General features: G+C 32.6%; 2 protein-coding genes across 4 annotated transcripts in view; both read left to right on the top strand.

Annotated features, from left to right (window-relative positions):
- Positions 1–22,635, top strand: part of LOC129971617 (potassium voltage-gated channel protein Shab-like) — a 268,193-nt gene that overhangs the window by 81,951 nt on the left and 163,607 nt on the right. The gene's annotated exons all lie outside the window — the stretch shown is intronic.
- LOC129971817 (uncharacterized) lies at positions 3,993–22,600 on the top strand. Its single transcript, XM_056085792.1, has 3 exons — positions 3,993–6,297; positions 6,569–9,095; positions 22,285–22,600. The coding sequence occupies exons 1-3, from the start codon at positions 3,993–3,995 to the stop codon at positions 22,598–22,600; spliced, it is 5,148 nt and encodes a 1,715-aa protein (XP_055941767.1).

Genomic DNA, 22,635 nt, shown 5'->3' with positions numbered 1-22,635 from the left:
TAACTATTGTTCGGCAATGAAATGCAAGGCGCTTACTTCCTCACTCGTGATTCGCAATTTTACTTGAGGATGAGAGAGGGAGCGTGGCGGCCTAGCCTCGGCTTCGGAACCGGAGGGTTTCAGATTCGATTCCACCGAAGAATTGTCGTGTAAGCGGGTCTGATGTACGTTAAATCCGTCGGGGCCAAACGTCCTCCTACTGGTGTGGAAGTTTGGAGAGGTGGAGTTCCAGTTGAGGCGTATTTCTCGTGATCTGACCGCGGTTCAAAGTTACGAGGTCCGTCACAGCATAGCCCTAGTGTAGATTAAAAAACGAGAGGTTAGTATAACTGAATTATTTGGAACTATTCGAGGATGAGGGATATAATGGTTCTATTAGAGAATATGCGAGATAATTTTGAGAAGACCATATCCTCTTTTTGCGTTATTTTAAGATGAAGAATGTTAAGCATTACAAGTTTTATTTCAGATTTTTTTTCCTTATTCTAATAGTTTCTGCGTGTATTTTTACCCATCGTTTTTTAATAGTATTGATAGTATTTTTATTGCTACTACTCTTGTGAACATTGAAAAGGTATTAAGCATTTTTTTGTGTTCATAATATAACTAGTCTTATTGAGAGTGTATTTTTCAATTGCCTGCTATTAGTTCACACTCTCATTATATATATTTATATATCTTGGACAAATTTTCAATCGTTAATAAAATACTTTTTATTCATCCACTCATGTTCAAATACATTTTTTTAAGCTTATAGTGGATGACACTTGATGATAATACAGGTTTTTCAAATATTAATTCACTAATTAAATTTAATTTTTAATACTTTAAATAGTTTTAGCAATTTGTAATGAAAATTGAAATCAACAAGTAGTAGCTCAAATCGATAAAATGCAGGAATTTCAGTATTTTTCACGTGAAGGTGAAGAATGCGAGTTCATTTCTTGCGAAAATCAATTTTTTGATACTTAATATATTTTTTTGATAATTATTTAATAAAAAGTAACTAAAATAAATTTTTTCTTTGTTTATCTAAGTATGCATTGAATTTTTTAAAAAAATTTATATTACTTGTTAAAAATAAAATCGGTTAAACGGAACTTAAAAATTATCATTCTAAACTTCCAAAATAAAAAATCATTTACTACGAACCCCTTTATGCATACTTTTGACATTGGTTGTCTCTATATTAGGACTAAGAGACGCATTATTGAGATACTCGGAAGAGTATCGATTTATATTATTGGTTTATTTCTTTTCTCTTACTATGCTATTCAGTGTATCAAAATATCAAAGCTGCATCTTTTATATTTCGGATATCAGTTACTTTCTTTTAACAATAAAAATGAATATATTTGGGTATGAGTATTTCCAATAACTTTTTGGTGATGGTGGTGATGAATTCTGAATTGGTGGAATTAGCCTTCGACGGATTTAGAAATTGGGCAAAATTATCAGAATTAATACAAGATGTTCAAGAAAAAAAAACTAATAATAGAATTATACAGTTTTTTTTAATTCAAGGGTATCTTTTTCCCTTCATATATAGATAAATAAGTTTTTTGTAATATGACACGGAATCGGAGACAAATGGATGTCGCCAAAGTTTGAACTGTCCCTGAATTTCGGGGGAGGGGGAACGACAGTGTTTTCCCTTAAAGTTTTCTTTCACATTCTTATGTGAGGGGGAGGTATGCATTACCCTCTACATAAAAATTGATCTTGGGTAAGACCATAAATTCCACTATTTCTCGGTTTTTTTTATTTTTTTATTTTCAGAATCTCACACATGGATGCTGTGTGCTTAATAATATGGCAAAAAGAAACTGGCATATGTGTATTCATTATAGCACTAGGCAGCAATAACTACAAAATATCGACATTCACCAAAAAGTTTTGATAAATTCATGATGCGATTTTTTTTAGCAATTAAACGCTACCATAACTTAATATACAAGTACCAGAAGATCGACTGTGTCATTTGGACGTTTTTTTCCCAATAGACTGAAACCAAGATTTGAATCAAAACTACCATTGTAATCGCAAGGTCACATTAAAATTTCATTTATTTAATTTTGATTTTAAGTTATTCCATCTGCATGTATGCATATAAAAGTACAGATCAACGGATGCTTAACCCTTTGGTCTGTTTTCAAATTTGAGGATTCGATACAAAACTTTGATAAGAATCTATACTTTAGATGCTAAAATTCTGAGCCAACTTTCATTTATCTAGCTCTTTACGTTATATAATTATGTCCACTGGTAGTTAGACAGGATCTCTAAATAGATTTGTTTCAAAATTTGATAGATATCTACTCATTCTATTTAAAGTCCATAAGCCAAATTTCTTTATTAGGGTTCCAAGCGGTTCAGTTATTGTGTTCATAGATACATAATTCCAAAAATGGGTTTTTTTGGACTCAAGTAAATCTGAAACATTTAATCAAAATTTCGAATATTACGAAATTACGAGACTTTTTCTTTGTATACGAGAGATTACGAGACTTTTTCTTTGTATACGAGAGATTACGAGACTTTTTCTTTGTATACGAGAGATTACGAGACTTTTTCTTTGTATACGAGAGATTACGAGACTTCTTCTTTGTATACGAGAGATTACGAGACTTCTTCTTTGTATACGAGAGATTACGAGACTTCTTCTTTGTATACGAGAGATTACGAGACTTCTTCTTTGTATACGAGAGATTACGAGACTTCTTCTTTGTATACTTTGTATTCAGGAAAATAAATAGATACGCAGATAAAATTAACAACACAGATTTAATGCTCCAACTCTACTACAATCTAATAACTTGAATAAGGGTGTGGCGTAAATAAGTTTTCCACCAGCAAGACCTCTGTTAAAAAGATAATAAAAATGATACTTTTGGAACTCGGAGCTGTTAAAATTTATGTATGCACTTTATCACACCAAACCAAAGAAAAAAAAACAATCGCAAAAAGCAAAAACAAAAATCTCGCACTTTTAGTTGCACGGCTGTAACTTATCGGAAAAATCTAACCTCCATTTTCTTTTTCTGTTCGCTTTTTAATGACACTTGAGATTTAGGGGGACAATTTCTTTAAAATTGTCTCCTGTAATTTCTCTCTTCCATAACAGACAGTCTAGATCTAATATTAGTTTACTTTTTACAGAACATAGCTTTGAGCAGTTTAAAAAATATTGAGAGATGTTACAATATTGGATATGGTTTTCTTTGCTAAATAAGGAAGTACAAAATGATTTGCTAGAGCAAATAGATATTTTTGATAGCGAGTTCATACCTTGATTCAAATGAGAAATAGAATATATTCTTTACCTTCTCATTTTTGAGGTTGAAAAGTGGGTTCAAGATTTCATTTAAACCGAAGTTATAAATGATAATTCACGTGTTGTTATTTCGCGTGTCTTTGTCTTGGATCAAACATTGATGTAGCACAGAAGTTCAAAAGAAACATACTGATTTAAATTTGCCAATTTGTTAGTTGGTTCAAGATTTATCTCGTTTCTCATAAAATGGTTTTTCATATCTTGAAATCCGCACTAAATCTAAGAAATCAAATCAATAGCCTTATTCATTTAATGACGTACTAGCCGCTTTTTTATACCAGTTTGTTCACCTAGATTATTGTTAAAAGAGACTGAACTGGTAAAACCAGGAACGAAACACTGTCTTACTTTCTTGTAGTACTATCACTTTTTGAAAGTGGCAACATGTAAAAATCAGAGTCAAAATAAATGGATTGAACGAAGTTGCTCTCAATTTAGATGTCTGATTATTTTTACTTTTAAAAGCTTTATTAGGAGAAAGGGAAACAGTTTGTTTCTGCAAATCTCAACATTTGGTGACCCGGACGTGATTTATGAAAATAAGCAAGAGAGATACAGGTCAGAAAGTTTATTTATCTTTTAGTAACGGATGCTTTGAGCGTTCAAGGTCAGACGATCTATTACTTCTGCTTTCGTGTTTTGTTTTAAATTTATGGAAATGGAAGCTCTGATTCAGAGACGAAAACCCATTAGAGCATCTTTTACGAGAATATGTAACGGAATTAAACTTGAAATAGAAAAAGAAAACCCAGACGAAGAATTTATAAGATCAAAATTGACAACTTTAGAACGTTTATCGGACGAACTTCGCTCTTATGATATTCAAATTTTAGATTCAGAATATTCTTCTGAAGAGCAGTTTAACAGTGAATGGGAAAGCGTCGAAGAATACAAGGAAAAATTAGATTTGATTAAAGTTAAAGTTGAAATGTTCTTTTCCCGCCAAATTGCGCAATCCGTCGCCAGTGTGTCTCCAAACTTAAACAAACGAAAACTCAAGCTGCCTGAAATAGTATTAAAACAATTCGGTGGGGACATTAAAGATTGGTTGCCATTTTGGGGACAATTCCAACGAATTCACGATGATAAAGAAATTCAAAATGAAGACAAATTCCACTATTTAATCCAAGCTACTATACCTGGTACTAGACCACGTGAGATTGTCAATAGCTTCCCGGCAACCGCGGAAAATTATCTCAAAGTCATAGAAAGCCTAAAAAATAGATTCGGACGGGAAGAACTTTTAGTGGAATTTTATATACGAGAATTGTTAAGTCTAATTATTAAAAATGTAACTGAGCAAAGAAAAAGGTGCAGTGTGTCCGAGCTGTACGACAAATTAGAATCCTATTTGCGTTCGTTGGAATCAATTGGAATGACAAGCGACAAATACTCTGCCATGTTATTTCCACTCGTTGAATCGTGTATTCCTGAGGAGTTATTAAGAGTTTGGCTGAGAAATCATGCATCAATAATCACAGAAGAAAATACTTATTCCGAAAAATTAAAACAATTATTGTTATTTTTGAGAAATGAAGTTGAGGGAGAGCAGAGAATTTCTCTGGCAAAAGCTGGGTTTAAATTTGATTTTGGTGCACGAAACGAAGTTAGAAAGGATAAAAGGTTCCAAAATGAAGATTCCGTGCCTACTGCGAATGAATTATTCTCGGGCCATAAGAAAACTTTTAACCTTGGGGAAAAGAACTCTTGCATTTTTTGTGAGAAACAGCATGAAAGCCAAAATTGTTTTGTGGCTCAAAAAATGACTTTAACTCAAAGGAATGATGAAATTAAGAAGAGGAATGAATGTTTCATCTGCCTAAAAATTGGACATAGGGCCAAGCAATGTAGGTCAACTGTTCGATGCTTGATATGCTTAAGAAGACATTGGGCTGTAATGTGTCCTGACTTACAAACATGTAAAAAGAAAGATGATGATAGAATTAAGGAGGAGGATGCACAAAAGGTATCTTTAGCAAGTACCAGTTTTAATTATCCAGATGAAGTGTATCTTCAAACTTTATTAGTGAATATCGAATCTAATAAAAGGCAGAAAACGGTAAGGGCACTTATTGACACTGGATCACAGCGTTCATACATATTAAAAGGAACGGCTGAAGAAATTGGGTGCCATTCAAATGGAACAGAAACTTTGATTCATGCTCTTTTTGGAGGAGCCACAACAAAGAGAGAAACCCACAAACGTTATGAAGTGTCTCTTAGTAGCCTATATGGCAATTATTCTAGAAGATTAAACCTTTTGGAACAATTAAAGATTTGTGGACCAGTGACCAGTTTGCAGCCTGGACCATGGATAGAAGAAATGAAACAAAAAGGTATCACTGTCTCTGATGTTGGAAGAAAAGATTTGAAAATAGAAATCCTTGTTGGAGCAGACGTCGCAGGTGCATTGTTAACGGGAAAAGTTCACAAATTAGAAAACGGATTGGTTGCTGTTGAATCTTTGCTCGGATGGACAGTTATGGGTAGAATAAATTATTACACTTCAGAAAGTAATGTGTCTATGTCCTCCCTGATAACGTCCATGTTGGTTCACAGTAGCGACATAGAAAACTTGTGGAAACTAGAGGCATTGGGAATTACAGATTCCAAAGAAAATAGAAGTGATATCGAATTACAAGAAGCAGTATGGGATCATTTTCACAAGACCCTAAAAAGATCAGAGGATAGATATGAAATCTCTTTACCTTGTATCAATGAGAAAGACAAATTACCCAGTAACAGAGAAGTAGCGAAAAAAAGACTAATTTCCACGACAAAGAAACTCATGTTGAAAGATAAAACAGAAGCTTACAATGCAGTGTTCGAAGAATGGGTTAAATCTGGAATAATCGAAGAAGTACCAGAAGAGGAGAAAAGTGTGCACAGCCATTACCTTCCACACAGGCCGATATTCAAAGAGAACTCTACAACATCCATAAGACCAGTTTTTGACGCTTCGTGTAAGCAGAAGGAGTTTCTTTCCCTTAACGACTGTCTCGCAAAAGGTGAAAACTTAATTGAATTAATACCAAGATTGCTTCTTGATTTCAGACGAGGAAAAATAGGAGTTATTTCAGATATCAAAAAAGCGTTTCTTCAGATATCTATTCAAAAAAAATGATCGTGATTTTCTGAGATTCCTGTGGTGGAGAGACTCTGAACAAAAGGAAATAAGAGAATTTCGACACTGCAGAGTAGTTTTTGGATTAAAGTGCAGCCCATTTTTATTAGGTGCAGTGATTAATTCTCATTTGTATCAGTGTGATATTTCTCTAAAAGAAACAGCTTCAAAATTGAAATCTTCATTTTATGTTGATAACTGTGTCACCTCAGTCAATTCGAATGAAGAAGCAGAAGATTTTATTACAAAGTCAACTCGATTGATGGCAAGTGGTAACTTCGACTTGAGAGGGTGGGAGCAGACAGAGAAGAGCAATGTGAAATCGACAATAAGTGAACCACTAAAAGTTCTTGGTCTTATGTGGGATAAGTTTGAAGATTCACTGTTTTGTGACATACCTAATATCGACTTAGATGACATCATAGTGACAAGACGAAACGTGTTATCAATTGCACAGAGAATCTTCGACCCAATCGGTTTTAGCTGCCCTTTCACGCTTCGACCAAAGATATACTTGCAAAATAGTTGGGAAACTAAATTAAGCTGGGATGCAGAGCTGCCTGAGGAAATCAAAAGAAAATTCTTGAAATGGGTTAAGGAATTGCCCTTGTTAGCATCAGTAAAGATTCCCAGGCAAGTTACTCAGACCGATGGACAGTCTTTTAGCCTCCACACATTTTGCGATGCTTCACAGGGGTCTTATGCGAGTGTAGTATTTTTAAGAAGCCAAAAATCAGATGAAGTCAAAGTGACATTATTGCAAGCTAAAGCCAGAGTAGCGCCGTTGAAGAAAACAACTATACCAAGACTTGAATTGCTTGCTTGTCTTATTGGAGCGAGATTGGCTTCATTCATTAAGAAGAACCTCAAGATTGTAATTTCAAAAGAGTATTACTGGACCGACTCTTCGACAGCACTCTTCTGGATAAAGAATGTAGAAGCTTGGGGAACGTTTGTGAATAATAGAGTTTCAGAAATTAGGAACCTGACAGACTTTAGAAATTGGCACCATATACCTGGTATAGAAAATCCTGCCGACATGCCATCAAGAGGATGCTCAATGAAGAAACTTATTGAATCCAGATGGTGGGAGGGACCTCATTGGCTGGCATTGTCGGAAGAAGAATGGCCTCATTCTGCGCCAATCGATGACAAATTGGAGGCTAACAAAGAAAAACGTAGAGAAGTAATGACGTCATTAAACCATGTTGATGATTTTTCTTCACGAGTCTTCAACTACTTTTCAAAATACACGAAAATACTAAGAATGATGGGTTGGATACACAGATTTATAGGAAATTGCCAGAAGACAAAAGTAGAAAGAGAAGACGGCGAGTTAAAGGTCAATGAGCTAAAAATGGCAGAGAAATCTATCGTAAAGATTATTCAACATGATTCATTTTCTTCAGAAGACATAAAGAAGTTGAAGTCACTTAGTGTGTTCAAAGATAAGGAAGACATTTTACGTGTTAAGACCAGATTAACTGAAAGAAAGGACCATCACAATTTTATTTTCCCCATGTTGCTTCCGAAGAAGCATGCAGTTGTGGAGAAGTTGATACTTCATAAACATCTATCTTTGTCTCATGCTGGGATACATATATTAATCTCCAAACTTCGAGAAAACTTTTGGATTATCAAAAGCAGATCAACTATCCGAGGAGCTTTATATCGATGTGTTAGATGCAGAAGGCATGAATCTAAAGGACTGCAGACGGTGCCAACTACTCTGCCCGAAAATAGAGTTAGAGATGCTAAGATTTTCGAAATTGTGGGAGTAGATTTAGCCGGCCCACTAGTTTTGAAGAACAAGAGTAAAGCCTGGATCATACTTTTCACCTGTGCTGTTTTCAGAGCGGTTCATTTGGAACTGATTTTGACCCTCTCTACTCAGGGATTTTTACTTGGATTTAGAAGATTTATTGCGCGTAGAGGGCGGCCATCGATAATTTACAGCGACAATGGTAGTAATTTTGGCGGATCCAACAATCTCTTTGAGCCAATTGATTGGAATATTGTTGGAAGGGAAGCTGCCATACTTAAGATAGACTGGAAGTTTAGTCCACCAGCAACACCATGGTGGGGCGGTTTTTGGGAACGACTTGTGCAAATGATTAAGAAACTTTTACGTCGTACCTTGGGCCAAGCGTCTTTAAACTACGAAGAGTTAATGAGTGTATTGTGCGACTGCGAATCAACTGTGAATTCCAGACCCCTTACATATGTGACAGAGGACTCGGACGATCTCATTCCTTTGACACCGTCCTTGTTTTTAGGTGAAATTCCAGAGTTTGGTGTACCTGATTTGGATCACCTAGATCAAATTGATTTCAACAAGAGACTTAGACATCTTCAAAATGTGCGAGAACTTCTGAGAAGAAGATTTAGGTTGGAATATCTCAGCTTATTGGTTCAACGTCCATCAACAATGTTAATTTCTAGACAGATAAAAATTGGGGATATAGTTCTCGTCGAGTGTGACAGCAAGCGCAAAGTGCTGTGGCCTCTAGCCAAAGTGACTAAGATATATCCAGGAAAAGACGGCAATGTTCGTGTTGTTCGAGTCAAAACCGCTTCCGGAGAATTAGTTCGACCAATAAAGAAAATATTCCCCCTCGAAATACCTTCATCTATGGAGTCAGATGAGAAAAATGAAACTGAAACACTTCAAAAGGAAAATATAATTTCAGAATCACCGATGAACAATTCTGTTCCAGAGTTGTCCCAGAAGTTTAGAACTATCGTGACTAGATCTGGAAGACAAATTAAACTCCCATCCAGATTTATTACTTGAACTCTAATTAAGTAACTTTAAAGTTTTTATACTAAGCATTGAATTTTTAACTTTATTTAGTTTCATAATTGTTTCATTAGTGTTTTGATTAATTTATGTGTCATTAATCAAAAGGTGGGAGGATTGTTAAGAGACTGAACTGGTAAAACCAGGAACGAAACACTGTCTTACTTTCTTGTAGTACTATCACTTTTTGAAAGTGGCAACATGTAAAAATCAGAGTCAAAATAAATGGATTGAACGAAGTTGCTCTCAATTTAGATGTCTGATTATTTTTACTTTTAAAAGCTTTATTAGGAGAAAGGGAAACAGTTTGTTTCTGCAAATCTCAACAATTATTGACTTTTAAGACTGTTAAATTATTAATATAGGATGCATTTACTAAAAAATATTTCGCCTTGTAATTTCATATGACTAAAACATGAATTCAAGTAAAACAATTTAAATCAATTTACAAAATATATATATTACTAAATAAAAGCAGAAATAAAAATCCTACTATGAATTAAATGATTGGCAAAAGCGCAAGCTTGAATGTTTTCATAGAGAGTTACTTGTACGAAAATGAAATTTATGTCATTAAAACCGTCTCTTTTTGTATCTTAAAACAATACAAAAAATCTTTTTATATATTTGTTTTGGAAGCTATGAATATCAATTTCCATAGGCCAGGTCATAATGATTACGGTTAGATATAAAATTAATATGCAAAATTGAAAAAAAAATCGTGTATTAATTTGAAAATATTGGGAGCGATTTCTCGCCAAATATACTCATGACAATTTTTTATTGCAACTTTAAAAATCGTTTGTTAGCATTTCTGGTATACACCCAGGATTGCAGACTCATAGAGTTTTGGAACAATTAGCAGGACTTTTACGTGCTTTGCAAGAAATTATAATTTAATCATGATTATTATGTGGCAATGGTTAAGCCTATTTTTGCACTTGATAGAACTTTTTGTTTCAAGCCTATTTCTTGATTCCTTTTATATCTTCTTTCCTCTGACTGAAGACCTTCTTTAGTGGCGAGATGAACTATCTCCAGAACTCTAATAATAATACTTTGCAGCTCCATTAATTAGTTGAGTGAAGTGTTCGGGTAAAATCCTAGATGGGCCCACCTCTTGGCGACTTATTTGAAATCTCGCCAAGTTGACTAGTAATTAAATATTTATTATTTTTCAATTAAAAAACGATACTTGAAGGCCAGAAATAATAATAAATATAATAAAAAATAAAGATAATAAATAAATAATAAAATAAAAATAAATTTTAAAAAAAATCCGTCTAGGTTGGGACATTGGCGACGTTATCGCCACTCGGGAATTGGCGAGAATTCAAAAAGACGCCAAGAGGTGGTCTGTGCTAGGATCCACCCAGTGTTTGATTCAGTACAGCTGAAAAATGCTTAATCAATGAAGCAGTCTGAAATTTGTATTTTGTTTTGTTTTTATTTGATTGCCATTCGACAATTAGAAACAAGCTCGATGACTGTGCCACGTACTTTAGCGTTTTATATATAGATTTTTAAAGATTTACTCATATGAAAAAAAAAAAATTAATACCTACCAAATTTAATTACATAATTTAATATTTTATTATTCTTATAACAGCACAAAATATTCTACAGCACTGTTATAACTTCGTGACATTGTACAGTATTCAGAGTATCAAACATGCCTTGGAATTATTGTACAATATTACTACGAAACAATCAAGGGCCGATTACACCGATGTGAAACATTTGAAAGTACCCGGGTTCAAATACTGAATACGTTAACATTGGGAATTTTTGTATATTTATTGAATTTAATCAAAACTTCTCGAATGCTTTACTTCAATAGAACAGAGTTCTGAATCATTCATTATGTTGTTTCAGGCCATGTACATTCATTCTAGGGCCCCAATGGTCTGGTTGTAAAGTCTGGTCTTTGGAACCGGTGAGTTTCAGATTTGAGACCCTGCGAATTCCACCGCAGTAGAGGATCTGGTGCACGTTAAATCCGTCAGGGCCACAACATCCTCTCGTTGGTATGATGTGGAAATTTGGAGAGGGAGGGTGCCAGTTCAGGTGTCGTCCTCGTCACCTAACTATGGTTCAAAATTAAGAGGTCCGTCTCAAAAAAGCTCTAATGTTGCTTTAAAACGGTACATTAATATAACTAAAATTAAAACAGTGATTATAGTTTCACAATAAAATATAACTGATAATCGTCTAACAAACTGTGTTAATAAATTATATTGCATTTTCAATTCTACCAGCCAGCCACATTTGATTGATTATTTTATGTGCTTATAGGAATGGTAAAGCATGAAATATCTTATCATTAGAATCTTTATAACAGTTTTCATCTTGTATTTAATGTTAAAAGCTAATCTTATAAGAAAAATTGCTTTTAACTTCAAGAACTATAAAGCTTTTTTCCAAAGGGCTATCAAAACCTTCTGAAAACTATTACATTAACGAATCATTAATCAGATTTAATCATACTGGTCTGTTTACAGTTTTAACTTAGATTAATAACTTATCTTATATCCTCCCAAGGTATCACAGTTCATTATGAGAGGTCTATAATCATTTATCTTCCAAAGTAAAGCTTACAGTGTCAAGATTTACGATGGGTTACATGTCTCCGCCATCCTGCTAGAGTCCATTATTAAAAGTGGTAGTAAATGTAGTTAAAATTTTCATAAAGAATGAGATGTAAGAACAGTAATTATCTTATAACGCTCAGATAAAATGAATTAGAATTTATTTTTGTAATAAAATTTTTAGCTTTTATGCATTTAATAAAGTTACTGAAATTGTGAAGTTTCGTTAAAAAATTTTGAGTGTCCTGAATTGAGATAATTTTCACTTCTATTATTTTTTTAGCCTGTTAAAAATTTTATAACTAATTGATCATTTTTAGATGAGTAGATTAATTGGATATTAATATTTTTCTTAAAAAAATAACTTATTATTTAGAGTTTTGTGTTTTTGAATTCAGGATCAGGGGTTTTCCTGATTCCTCAATAGATTTAAGTAGTCTTTGTCATCGTAAATGATCTGAAATGTCTACTTTTACAGGACGATGAACTCAGGCATCTTTTCTATAGTGTTGTTAGAAATCTATAATATTATTTTCCTTGAACAGTTAGTCTCTCAGGAAAAAAAAGAGATTTACAAATATTTTTTTAGATGTCAGATCAATGACTCAGAACCAGGAAACAAAAATTGGAGATTCAAGAAAATACGAGAATTATAGCGACATCTCTATTTAGGATTCGAGATCCACAAATCTTATTAGAAAATTTTATATAATAACTTAAAAAATTTATTTAATGTTTCTATAATTTTAAACTCGAAAATTTTATACAATTTTATATGCCTTCCGTAATAGTGTGTAAAATTTTCTAATAAGATATATGGATCTCGATTCCTAAATAGAGATATCGCTATAATTCTCGTATTTCCTTATATAGGTGTTTATCTCTTTGGATTGTTGACCACGGAGAAAGCTCTCTGAATGCCTTCTGAGCGCTTTTTGGTTGTTGCTGCTATTTAATAACGATTTTCTGTTTGAGTTTTGTTGAATTTTATAAATGCTGTCTTAGTATAGATTCGACTTGGTTTTGCTACCTACATATTATGTTTTCTTGTGGACAATTTATATAAATATATGCTCAAAAACACTTTAGGCCAGATGGATGAAATTTGGTATACTGTCTTTATATCAAATGTGCAGATTTCTATCAAATTTTGAGCAAAATTCGCTCTGAGGTAGTCTGTCTGTCCGGTTGTTCGAATATAATTTAACCTGATAACTAAAAACCGAAGGGAGCTAGATGAATGAAATTCGATACACAGAATTAACATCTATAATTTAGACACCTTTAAAATTTTGTCATATCCAAAAAGGGATTGACTGTCTGTCTGTCTATACTTCCAGAAATATGTAAACGTGATAACTCAAAAGTGTTGACTTAAATACATCACATTTGAGATGGGATTTTGCGACTACATTTGTTGTTCTGTGTTAAATTTTTGTTTCAATCGGTTAAGTGAAACGCATCTAAAACATAAATTCGATATTCGAATACTATTAACTAGGGATTGCAATACCGGACCAAAATTTCAATACCGGTATTCGGTATTTTTTAAATCTTGATACCGGTTTTAATACCGGTATTAGAAATTTTAGAAAAAGAAAGAAAACGCAGGTGTTCTTTGTTTTATTTGCCAGTTTTGTTAGAGAGTGTAAATATCACAAAAAATAATTTGTAACTTATAAATTATAACAGTATATAATCACAAAAAAGTAAAGGAACATCTTATTTAAATCACAAAAAAAGTGTAAATATCACTATTCAGTCTATGGTACTATTACAAATTTTTGAAATGTGATCTTAAAAAACATAATGCATCAATTATACTGTCATTAAGCCTGAAAAGTAATTTTGTGTAAAAATTACCAGCTGTCGAAAACGCTCTTTAGGCATCTACGCTAGTTGGTAGTACTGTTAGCAATGCGCGATATACTTTTTCCAAGTATTTACCTCTAAATCTCTCATCTTCAAATAAATCGATTTCTCGTTGTATAGTTTTGGATATAGTTGATTTCTGTATTGTATTTTGGTTCGTTGAAATTTTTTTATTTATCGCTAATTCTAATTTTTGTTCAAGAGACAATTCCTTTTCAGTATCGACAGTAATGTCATCATAATCTTAGATAACTGAACCGAATTCTTTTGAATGTAGATAGGTTTGTGGGTAAAAAATTTTAAGAAAATTTACTGTAAATTTAATCAGATTTGAATTGGTTATTTTCTTTTATTATTTTTCATTTTCATTTTTAAAATCATTATAATTATGTAAATACCGTAAGACATTTTCTATTTCGGTATGCCTTTCTTTTGTGCGACTTTTCAATGTAATATATAATTCTTCAGATAGTGATGTGTACTGTTCTTTCAGTGACTGCAACCTGAAATTTATTGTTGCATTAGCTGTTAATAAATTAGAATCTCTCCGACATAATGCATCAATAGTCAGTTTTATTGGAAGTAGAACTGATATAGTTCTGGATATTAAGTCGAATTCACTATCTGAAAAATTAACTTACAGGTTTAAGTCGATTATTGCTTCTTGGATTGGATTTCTCAGTTTCAAAAATCGTTCCATCATTAGGAGTAAACTGTTCCAACGTGTTTTAGAATCTAATATCAACATATATTCTGTTTTATTTTCAGTTAGTATATATTTTAGTAATATATCCTTTTTTATAGGGGAACGTTTAAATATCCTAACAATTTTTTGAACTTTATAAATTATAGGAAGCAATTCTTGATAGGTTAATATTTCATCCTCATTAGCAATATCTTCTTCAACAATTACATTGTCATTATTTTCATTGTCAATATCACTCTCACTCTCTTCAAAGTTGGAATCCGAAGTTTCTATATCCACAGTATTTGGATTCTTCTGTTCTTTATTTTTTTGGTATAATACATCTATTACTCCTAATTGAATTCCATGTGCATAGCACAACTGCTGATTTGCATCAATCAACTTTCCAACTTTTTTCATAATTGTTGCTCCAACAATCGTTATGGATCCAATATTTTCTTTCAGGGATAATCCATGTTTTGCTCATTTAGATTTAAGCAATTAATTAAGCCATTAATTAGCTAATTAATTTCGCCCTTAGGGAGACATCAAAACGACAACGTATATTATTTTGCTATGTTCGCGATATCTGAACATAAAGTGGAGACAATTTAAAAAAATTTTAATAAATACCGAAAAACCGGTATTTAAACTTGTGAATACCGGTATTACAAAATTGTACAAATGGCTCAAAATACCGGTATTCGGTATCCCGGTATACCGGTATTGCAATCCCTACTATTAACCACATGTCATTGATTAATCCCCAAATGAGTCGCCAAGGATGGCATGATAGATTAGTAAAACTATGAACTTCACGTTAAAAGTTAATATTTCCTAACTATTGTACATTTCCACTCGTATTATTGCCATGCACGGCGTTCTCTGGGATAACACCTTTATTAAAGATTATGCGAGAAAGGAGATCACACTCCAACTGGTTTGTATTACGTTCCACGTGTATATACGTCTTCGCTTAATTTTTTACATTCCACGTGATAGACTTTAAAAAAGAAATTCCACAGTTAATCAGTTTATCAGTTATTATCTTATCCCTCTACAACTCGAAATCTAGAACATACAACCAAAAAATATAGGAAAACAATTTGTGCAATTCTTTAAAGTTTTTTTACTTATATTAACGTCCCATTTTAAAGAAATATTAGAACTATTTTGGGAAGGACCTCGGCATTTTGAGCCACGGTCAGATGACGAGGACGGCATCTGAACTGGCACCCTCCCTCTCCAAACTTCCACTCCACGCCAGCGTCAGGACGTTTGGCTCCGACGGATTTAAAGTACATCATACCTGCTTACACGACGGTTATTCGATGGAATTGGGCCTCGAGCCTGAAACCTTCTGGTTCCGCAACCGAGACCGTATCATCTGGCCACTGCGGCCCCACAATTCTTTGAATAAAAATACAATATTCATTTGGCATTGAGACAATTATTAAAATATAAACTTTTTCAGAAATGTAAGCTTTCGAAGGATGAAATCCTTTATGATATGAAGTTCAATAATGTTCACTATACTAAACAATACATGATACCAAGTAACTGATTTCATGTACAATATTCATTAACTGTCACTAAATTCATATATATTTAATTATAGTGCGGCCTAGCAGCATATTCAAATAACTATGTGATAGTCATCATTACAGTACAAGAAGGGCCAAATTGAAAGTCTCGGTGAATGATTTAGAAAGACTACAGATTTTATTTACTACTGAAAGAAACTCCCTTTTCTTATTTCTTCTTGGAGAATAATAGATCACCTTAACACAGCTTTGAGCGTAAATTTTATTTTTCTTTAACTAATCCTAGCTGTACTGATCTTCGTGTATCTGCCTTTTTGTTTAATTCTATTCTATTTTTTATTTGTAAAAGACTTTGTAACCAATTCACTGTTAGTTGTTCTTACTTAAGCCCCTGTTACTGTGGATATAAATGACTTATAAACAAAGAGAGCATTGTCCAAATTACTTGGAAAATAGTCGTTGCGAAGTTTCGCGGTTTTGAACAATTAGATCAAGGATTCTGATATTTTTATACACTAAATGACGATGATACTGAGTGTAGGATTTCCATTCTAAACTGTTATTGCTAAAGATGGTTGCTTTAGATTATATCTATACTTATAATAAAGCTCAGTGTGTGTGTGTGTGTGTGTGTGTGTGTGTGTGTGTGTGTGTGTGTGTGTGTGTGTGTGTGTGTGTGTGTGTGTGTGTGTGTGTGTGTTGGCGCTCTACAGGCCAGGTCATTTGACATACAGCTATCAAATTTGGTGCATGTATACCTTAGAGTTCGGGAATGTGCACCTGGGGTCCCTTTTTTTGAAATTTTAATTAGAATTTTAATTATTAATTAAAAACTAACTTTCCCACCAAAAAAAGTCTTCCATTTCGCCAAATGAGTAAGGCTTCAGTTTTTTTTTTCTCCCAACAGTAATGAGGCTAGGGTTAACGCTTTTCGGCGGATTATTTCAAACGATTCTGTTTATTTTCTTAATGTTTTATGCATTTAAAATGAAACATTGTTAATTAATCCATGTTTCAGATTCATTCTGAAGTACTTTTGAATTAAAATAACACAGAATAAAGGAAATTAAAAATGTATAATCTGCATAGCATTACCCCAACTGGCGTAGAAAAATTCACGCATTTGCGTTACCTAACTGGCGAAGAAAATTCACGCATGCGCATTGTTCTGATTGTTGTCATGACAACCACTATCAACGGATGATTTAAATTATTTTTAGGTTAGTTGCATGCTTTTGTAAGTAAATTGTATTTATGTTATATATTTTTTGTATATGCTTATAGTTTTAAGTACATCGTTTATTAAGTAGTTTTTTTTTAACCTGTTTTCAATGATTTAATTTTTTTTTAGGTTAGTTGCATGCTTTTGTAATTAAATTGTATTTATGTTAGTTATATATTTTTTTTTGTATATGCTTATAGTTTTAAGTACATCGTTTTTTAAGTAGTTTTTTTTTAAACCTGTTTTAGACCGATTATTTTAAACGATTCATTTTATTTTCTTAGTGTTTGATGCATTTAAAATGAAACATTGTTAATGAATCGATCTGTTCATCATGAATCTGAGAAAATTTTGTTGACAAATTCTTGAGATATTACATAAATTAAGAAAGATATTCTTTAGTGCCCATAAAGTTTAAACGCTCAGTGACTCTATTATCAGTAATCATATTATTAAAAAAAATGCTTTGTTTCAGTAAAAAATATTATTATCTTAATTGCAGATTAATCATTTACACTTTAATTTAAAGCATAAATTCTACGAGGGATAACAGAAAATGAGAGAGATACATATCACGTTATGACTGAAGGCCTTTATAATATTATGAGTGAATTATATGACTATCAAAATTTGAAGTTTTAAAATATTTTGCTGAAGAATCTATTAAAGTTGGAATTGCATAAAATATTTAATTATTAAAATTGTAACGAACATTAAGATTGGCGAACCGGCTGGTCGCCAAAGGCGGCTAGTAGCTTATAAATTAATAAGTAAAATCTAAATAAGATAGAAATTTTTGTATGAAATTTTAAAAGTATGTGTTCTTCTAAAAATTTAAAGATCTATTTGCATCGATTCTGAATGAATTGGTGCAACATGGTATAATTGAATGAATTGGTGCTTGGTATACAATGAATTCTAATTGTATACCAAGTCAGTGAGTCCACACCCCTTCCTTAGCAATCATCTGGTGACAAATTTAGGAGCCGTGGAGACAAGAGACATTAAGTACAAAATAGTCATTTCAAATCTTGTATAATCAATTTTCAGTTTAATAACATGAAATCAGTTACTTGGTATGTGTTATACAGAAGCCTTTTTTATGCATGCACACTTATTCTGTATGTCGGAGTGAGTATCTTATTTGTTAAATTTCATCGATATTTAATGTGAAGTTATTTCAATGTTAAATTTTATCGATATTTAATGTGAAGTTATTGTTCAGTATATTGATCATTATTGAACTTCATATCATTATGGATCTATCTAATCACTAGAAACGGCTAGCAACAAATACAACAGGAAGCTTGACACAGCTAAGATCGTACTTTTATTTTAATCTAATTTTATTAAACCCAGCTCTCTGGAATAAGCTCGGGAACCGCATTAAAATTGCCTTCCACTTGAATATTCCATTATCATAATAATGAGTAATTGTTAAATTTCATCGATATTTAATGTGAAGTTATTTCAATGTTAAATTTCATCGATATTTAATGTGAAGTTATTTCAATGTTAAATTTTATCGATATTTAATGTGAAGTTATTTCAATGTTAATTTCATTTTTTAGAAGGAGGTACCATTATATAAATGGAATAAAATCCAATTTGTTCAAAATATCATTTCTGTTGTAATCATTCAATGATAAATGTTTTTATAAGAATGTTTTTTTTTCTAAGGAGATCCAACAGCGATATTTAAAATAATATTAAATATAGTTTCTTTTTTCAAAAATCATTTTTGATACACTTTATTATTTTTATATGTTGAAACCCGCTTGTGAAATTGCGCTTTCAAAGTAGTATTATCCATTTAACATTTTTTTAAAGCAAAACGAATCACATTAATGAAAGTATTGATGAAATTTATTTAATAAATATGGAAGTTAGTCCCCTAAAATTAAAAATTATCCGCATAAATACTATTAATGTAATTTGAATCGTTTGATTCTTAGCGCAATCTCTGGCGTGGTTGTAAGGTCTCTGCTTCGGAACTGGAGGGATTCAGGTTCGAGACCCAATTCCACCAGAGAACCACCTTGTAAGCGTGTCTGGTGCACTTTAAATCCGTCGGGGCCAAACGTCCTCCCACTGGTGTGGTGTGGAAGTTTGGAGAGGTAGGGTTCCAGCTCAAGTGCCCTTCTCGTCATCTGTCCGTGGTTCAAAATGACGAGGTCCATCCCAAAACAGCCCTCGTGTTGCTTTTAAACGGAATGTTTATATAATTAAACTAAACTAAATCTTAAGGTTATCTCATTTGTTAATATCTTTACAGTTCGGATGAATTGAAGGAGATAGATTAAGACGGCACAAATAGAAGTTTATTTACGATGAACGAAGCAAAAACAATCTGATATTTAATAGATTATTACAGTTCAAATTTGCTCATTCACAGGGCACGAAAAACTTCGATTCAATAGGGAGCAAATTAACTTAAATTGTCGGCCAAGCTCGGCACCGATCAAAACATCGACGTTCGCGTGCCACACTTACTCAATAAAAACGCAACAGTAGCTGCCTGATCAGCTATTTTATCAAGGCTTATGTAGACCTTCGAAATACTCGTGATTTTTCTGTTAAAGAGGTAGATTCTGTGATGATACCTCAAAATGTGTCGCCAAATTTGTTGCCAAGTTATCAAGATGATGACAAAATCACGTTCAGAAGTCAAAATATGTTTACAGAATTTGTTGCAATTTTAATAAATCTTTTTAGATGAAAGAATGACTAAGGGTGGGCTGCAGGACAACAGGAGAGGACATTTAAAATTTATAAAAATGAAGGATGCATGAGTAAATAAAAATTCAGAATCACTTATCTAAATAAAATGTTTTGACTATTTTGTGTGTTCATGGCTTAATATTTGAAAATAACTTTTAGATATTTAATGACTTATCACGACATTTTATCATCCCATTTTAAAACTTAATTTTCCTAACTAAGTAAACAAAATGTTTCAGGATATGAAAATATGCATATCCTTATAAATTTTACTCTATAATAGCTTAAAAATAACATATTATGATGTTTCTTTTAGTATTATTTACTGTTCTTAAAGAATTTAGAAAAGAAAATCAACTGATATGGGTTTAGTATTATCAGGTAATAAATATTTGAATTCTGTTTCTTGCAGTAGGATTAAGAATATTTTGTCCTAGGGAAATTTTTTAAATTCCCTAAAATTATGTTGTAATCTATTTGTTTTTGGTATCTCATTCCTTAAAAATAGCAGTTCCGCTGAGTGTTTATTTCTTTTTTGTAAAGGTTTTTTTCTTTTTAATTTTCGAAATTCACATTTTCTTTTATAACCAGGATCATAAACAGTAGCTATTTAAATACGCTCTCTATTAATTGAAAAAAAAGAAAGAAATTGAAACTTTGAATAGTACTAATTGCAGAAACTTTACACTCGTTGCAGAAATTAGTACTTCTTAGGGAAGAAATTTCATTGTAGAAATTAAAACTATCTCTAGCTGTTTACGCTGAGCTTTTTTCTATTTAAGGATTTTCTCTGTGTTTATGTTGGGAGTTTGTGTACACTTTAGCTATGCTTCTGTCTCCGTTTCTTCTGAACATTCATAGAATAAAAGGTCATGTTTCTTTATCCAATGAATCGACTTCTTATACCATTTATCCACCATGTATTCTGTAACAATACTTTTCACACATAAAATATATTTAAACTTATAGTTAAGATGCATATATTAATTTTGCCATAGAATATAAAGCTTTTAATGAAAGGAAAAACAAAAATGCGAAATTATTTAATGGAAACAAGCATTTATAAACACTTCTTCATAAATATTTTTCCCAATAAATATATTTTTATTCATACATAGTATAAAGTATTGAAATCGCCAAAAATATTCGAAATTGGGATTTTGAAGAATCTTTATGTTTCAGAACTCTCAGAGTTCGAAAGTTTTTTGGAAAATGTTTTTCTAATCTTTGACAAAGAACTTAAAAACAGTTTGAGCTAGAGTAAATCCATTTAGAAGAAATTTATCTATCCAGCTATTCGAATAGAATTTAAAGTAATTACAAAACAAAGAGAGCTAGATCGATAAAAATCTAAACGTATATTTAACATCTGTAGTGTAGACATCTGTGAAGTCCAACTGCAGGTTGACCATCTGTCAGTCTATACTTTCAGAAATATGTAAACGCGATAATTTCGAAACGCAATGACTGAAATATATCAAATTTGGTATCGAAATTTGTCAAGTCAAATTTTCGTTTCAGTTATTCGGGAAAAAAACACCTAAAAACGAATTCAGTTTTCGGATACTATTAACCGCATGCCAGAGATTAATCGACAAAAAATAGCCAAGGATGATACGATATATTCAGTAAAAATGCTAAGTACACGCCAAAAGTGAATATTTCGTAACTATTGTATGCCAATACCAAGCAAGCCGTTCACTACATTAATCAAGATTCACAATATTTTGAGGAGAGGAGAGGAGAGAATGATAATGATGATGTCGTGCCCGCGTTACCACGGAAAGGGGGTGTAGTAGCTTCTGAGGGTAAAGACCCCTGAGCACCCGAGGGCGAAAGTCTGACTTCTAGCTCATATGAAGATGAAACTCACACATTCGCTTGCACAACCCCTTTTTACAGGGGGGCACATTCATACACCTCACAGATAGAACACAGATGAAGAACAACTATGCCCGAACCGGGATTCGAACCCGGGACCCCCGGACGCCCAGATGCGCTGCCCCTATGCCAAGACGCCGGCAGGAGAGTAGAGAATAATTTCCTCATTAGAGAAAGAGCGAGAAAGTTTTAGGGAGACCAATTCTGTTCGATTTTTTTTTTTCTTAATGTTCTTCAAGAACGTATAAAACTTATTAAAAAAAAGTAATATTCATAAATTAAAACGCGTTATTTTTATGTATTGCATTCTTTTTTATATAATGCATTAATGCATTCTAGCTTTATTTTGGGGGCATTCTATTTCATTGAAAACTTGAATGTAATACATAATAAACTTTAAATTTAACTAATATATCTTAATTTTAAACACATCTAATATACACACATTAAATAACATTATGTGTGTTAATAATAATTTTATGTTAAACATAACTTTTAAAAATTGTCATTCAGAAGCCATTATACTGATGCAAAGAAAGGCATCAAAGAAGTTGTGCCATCCTTTTCCAATGGGCATGATTTCTCATTTATAGCTCTGAGTGAAGATCTCTCTGCACGTTATGCAGAGCAAACATTCATCACTGAAGTGATACTCGATTACGAATTGCCTGGAAAGAAAACTGATCAATGTTTCAGCGAGGGAATCGCGTGTCCGGTTTCTAACGACAGAAGTGCACGCGAGCGTCTATTTTTGTTGGCTGTTCTCTCATCATCCTGCTCGCCAACCGATCGATTCGTTTTTCCATTTAATTCAAATTATTCTGTCTAGTAGGGACTCTTAATTGAAAGCAAGTTCAAGAAACG

The sequence above is a fragment of the Argiope bruennichi genome, chromosome 6 (assembly GCF_947563725.1).
Source record: "Argiope bruennichi chromosome 6, qqArgBrue1.1, whole genome shotgun sequence".
NCBI classification, from domain to species: Eukaryota; Metazoa; Arthropoda; class Arachnida; order Araneae; family Araneidae; genus Argiope; species Argiope bruennichi.
This window is presented reverse-complemented; position numbering and strand designations above follow the sequence as displayed.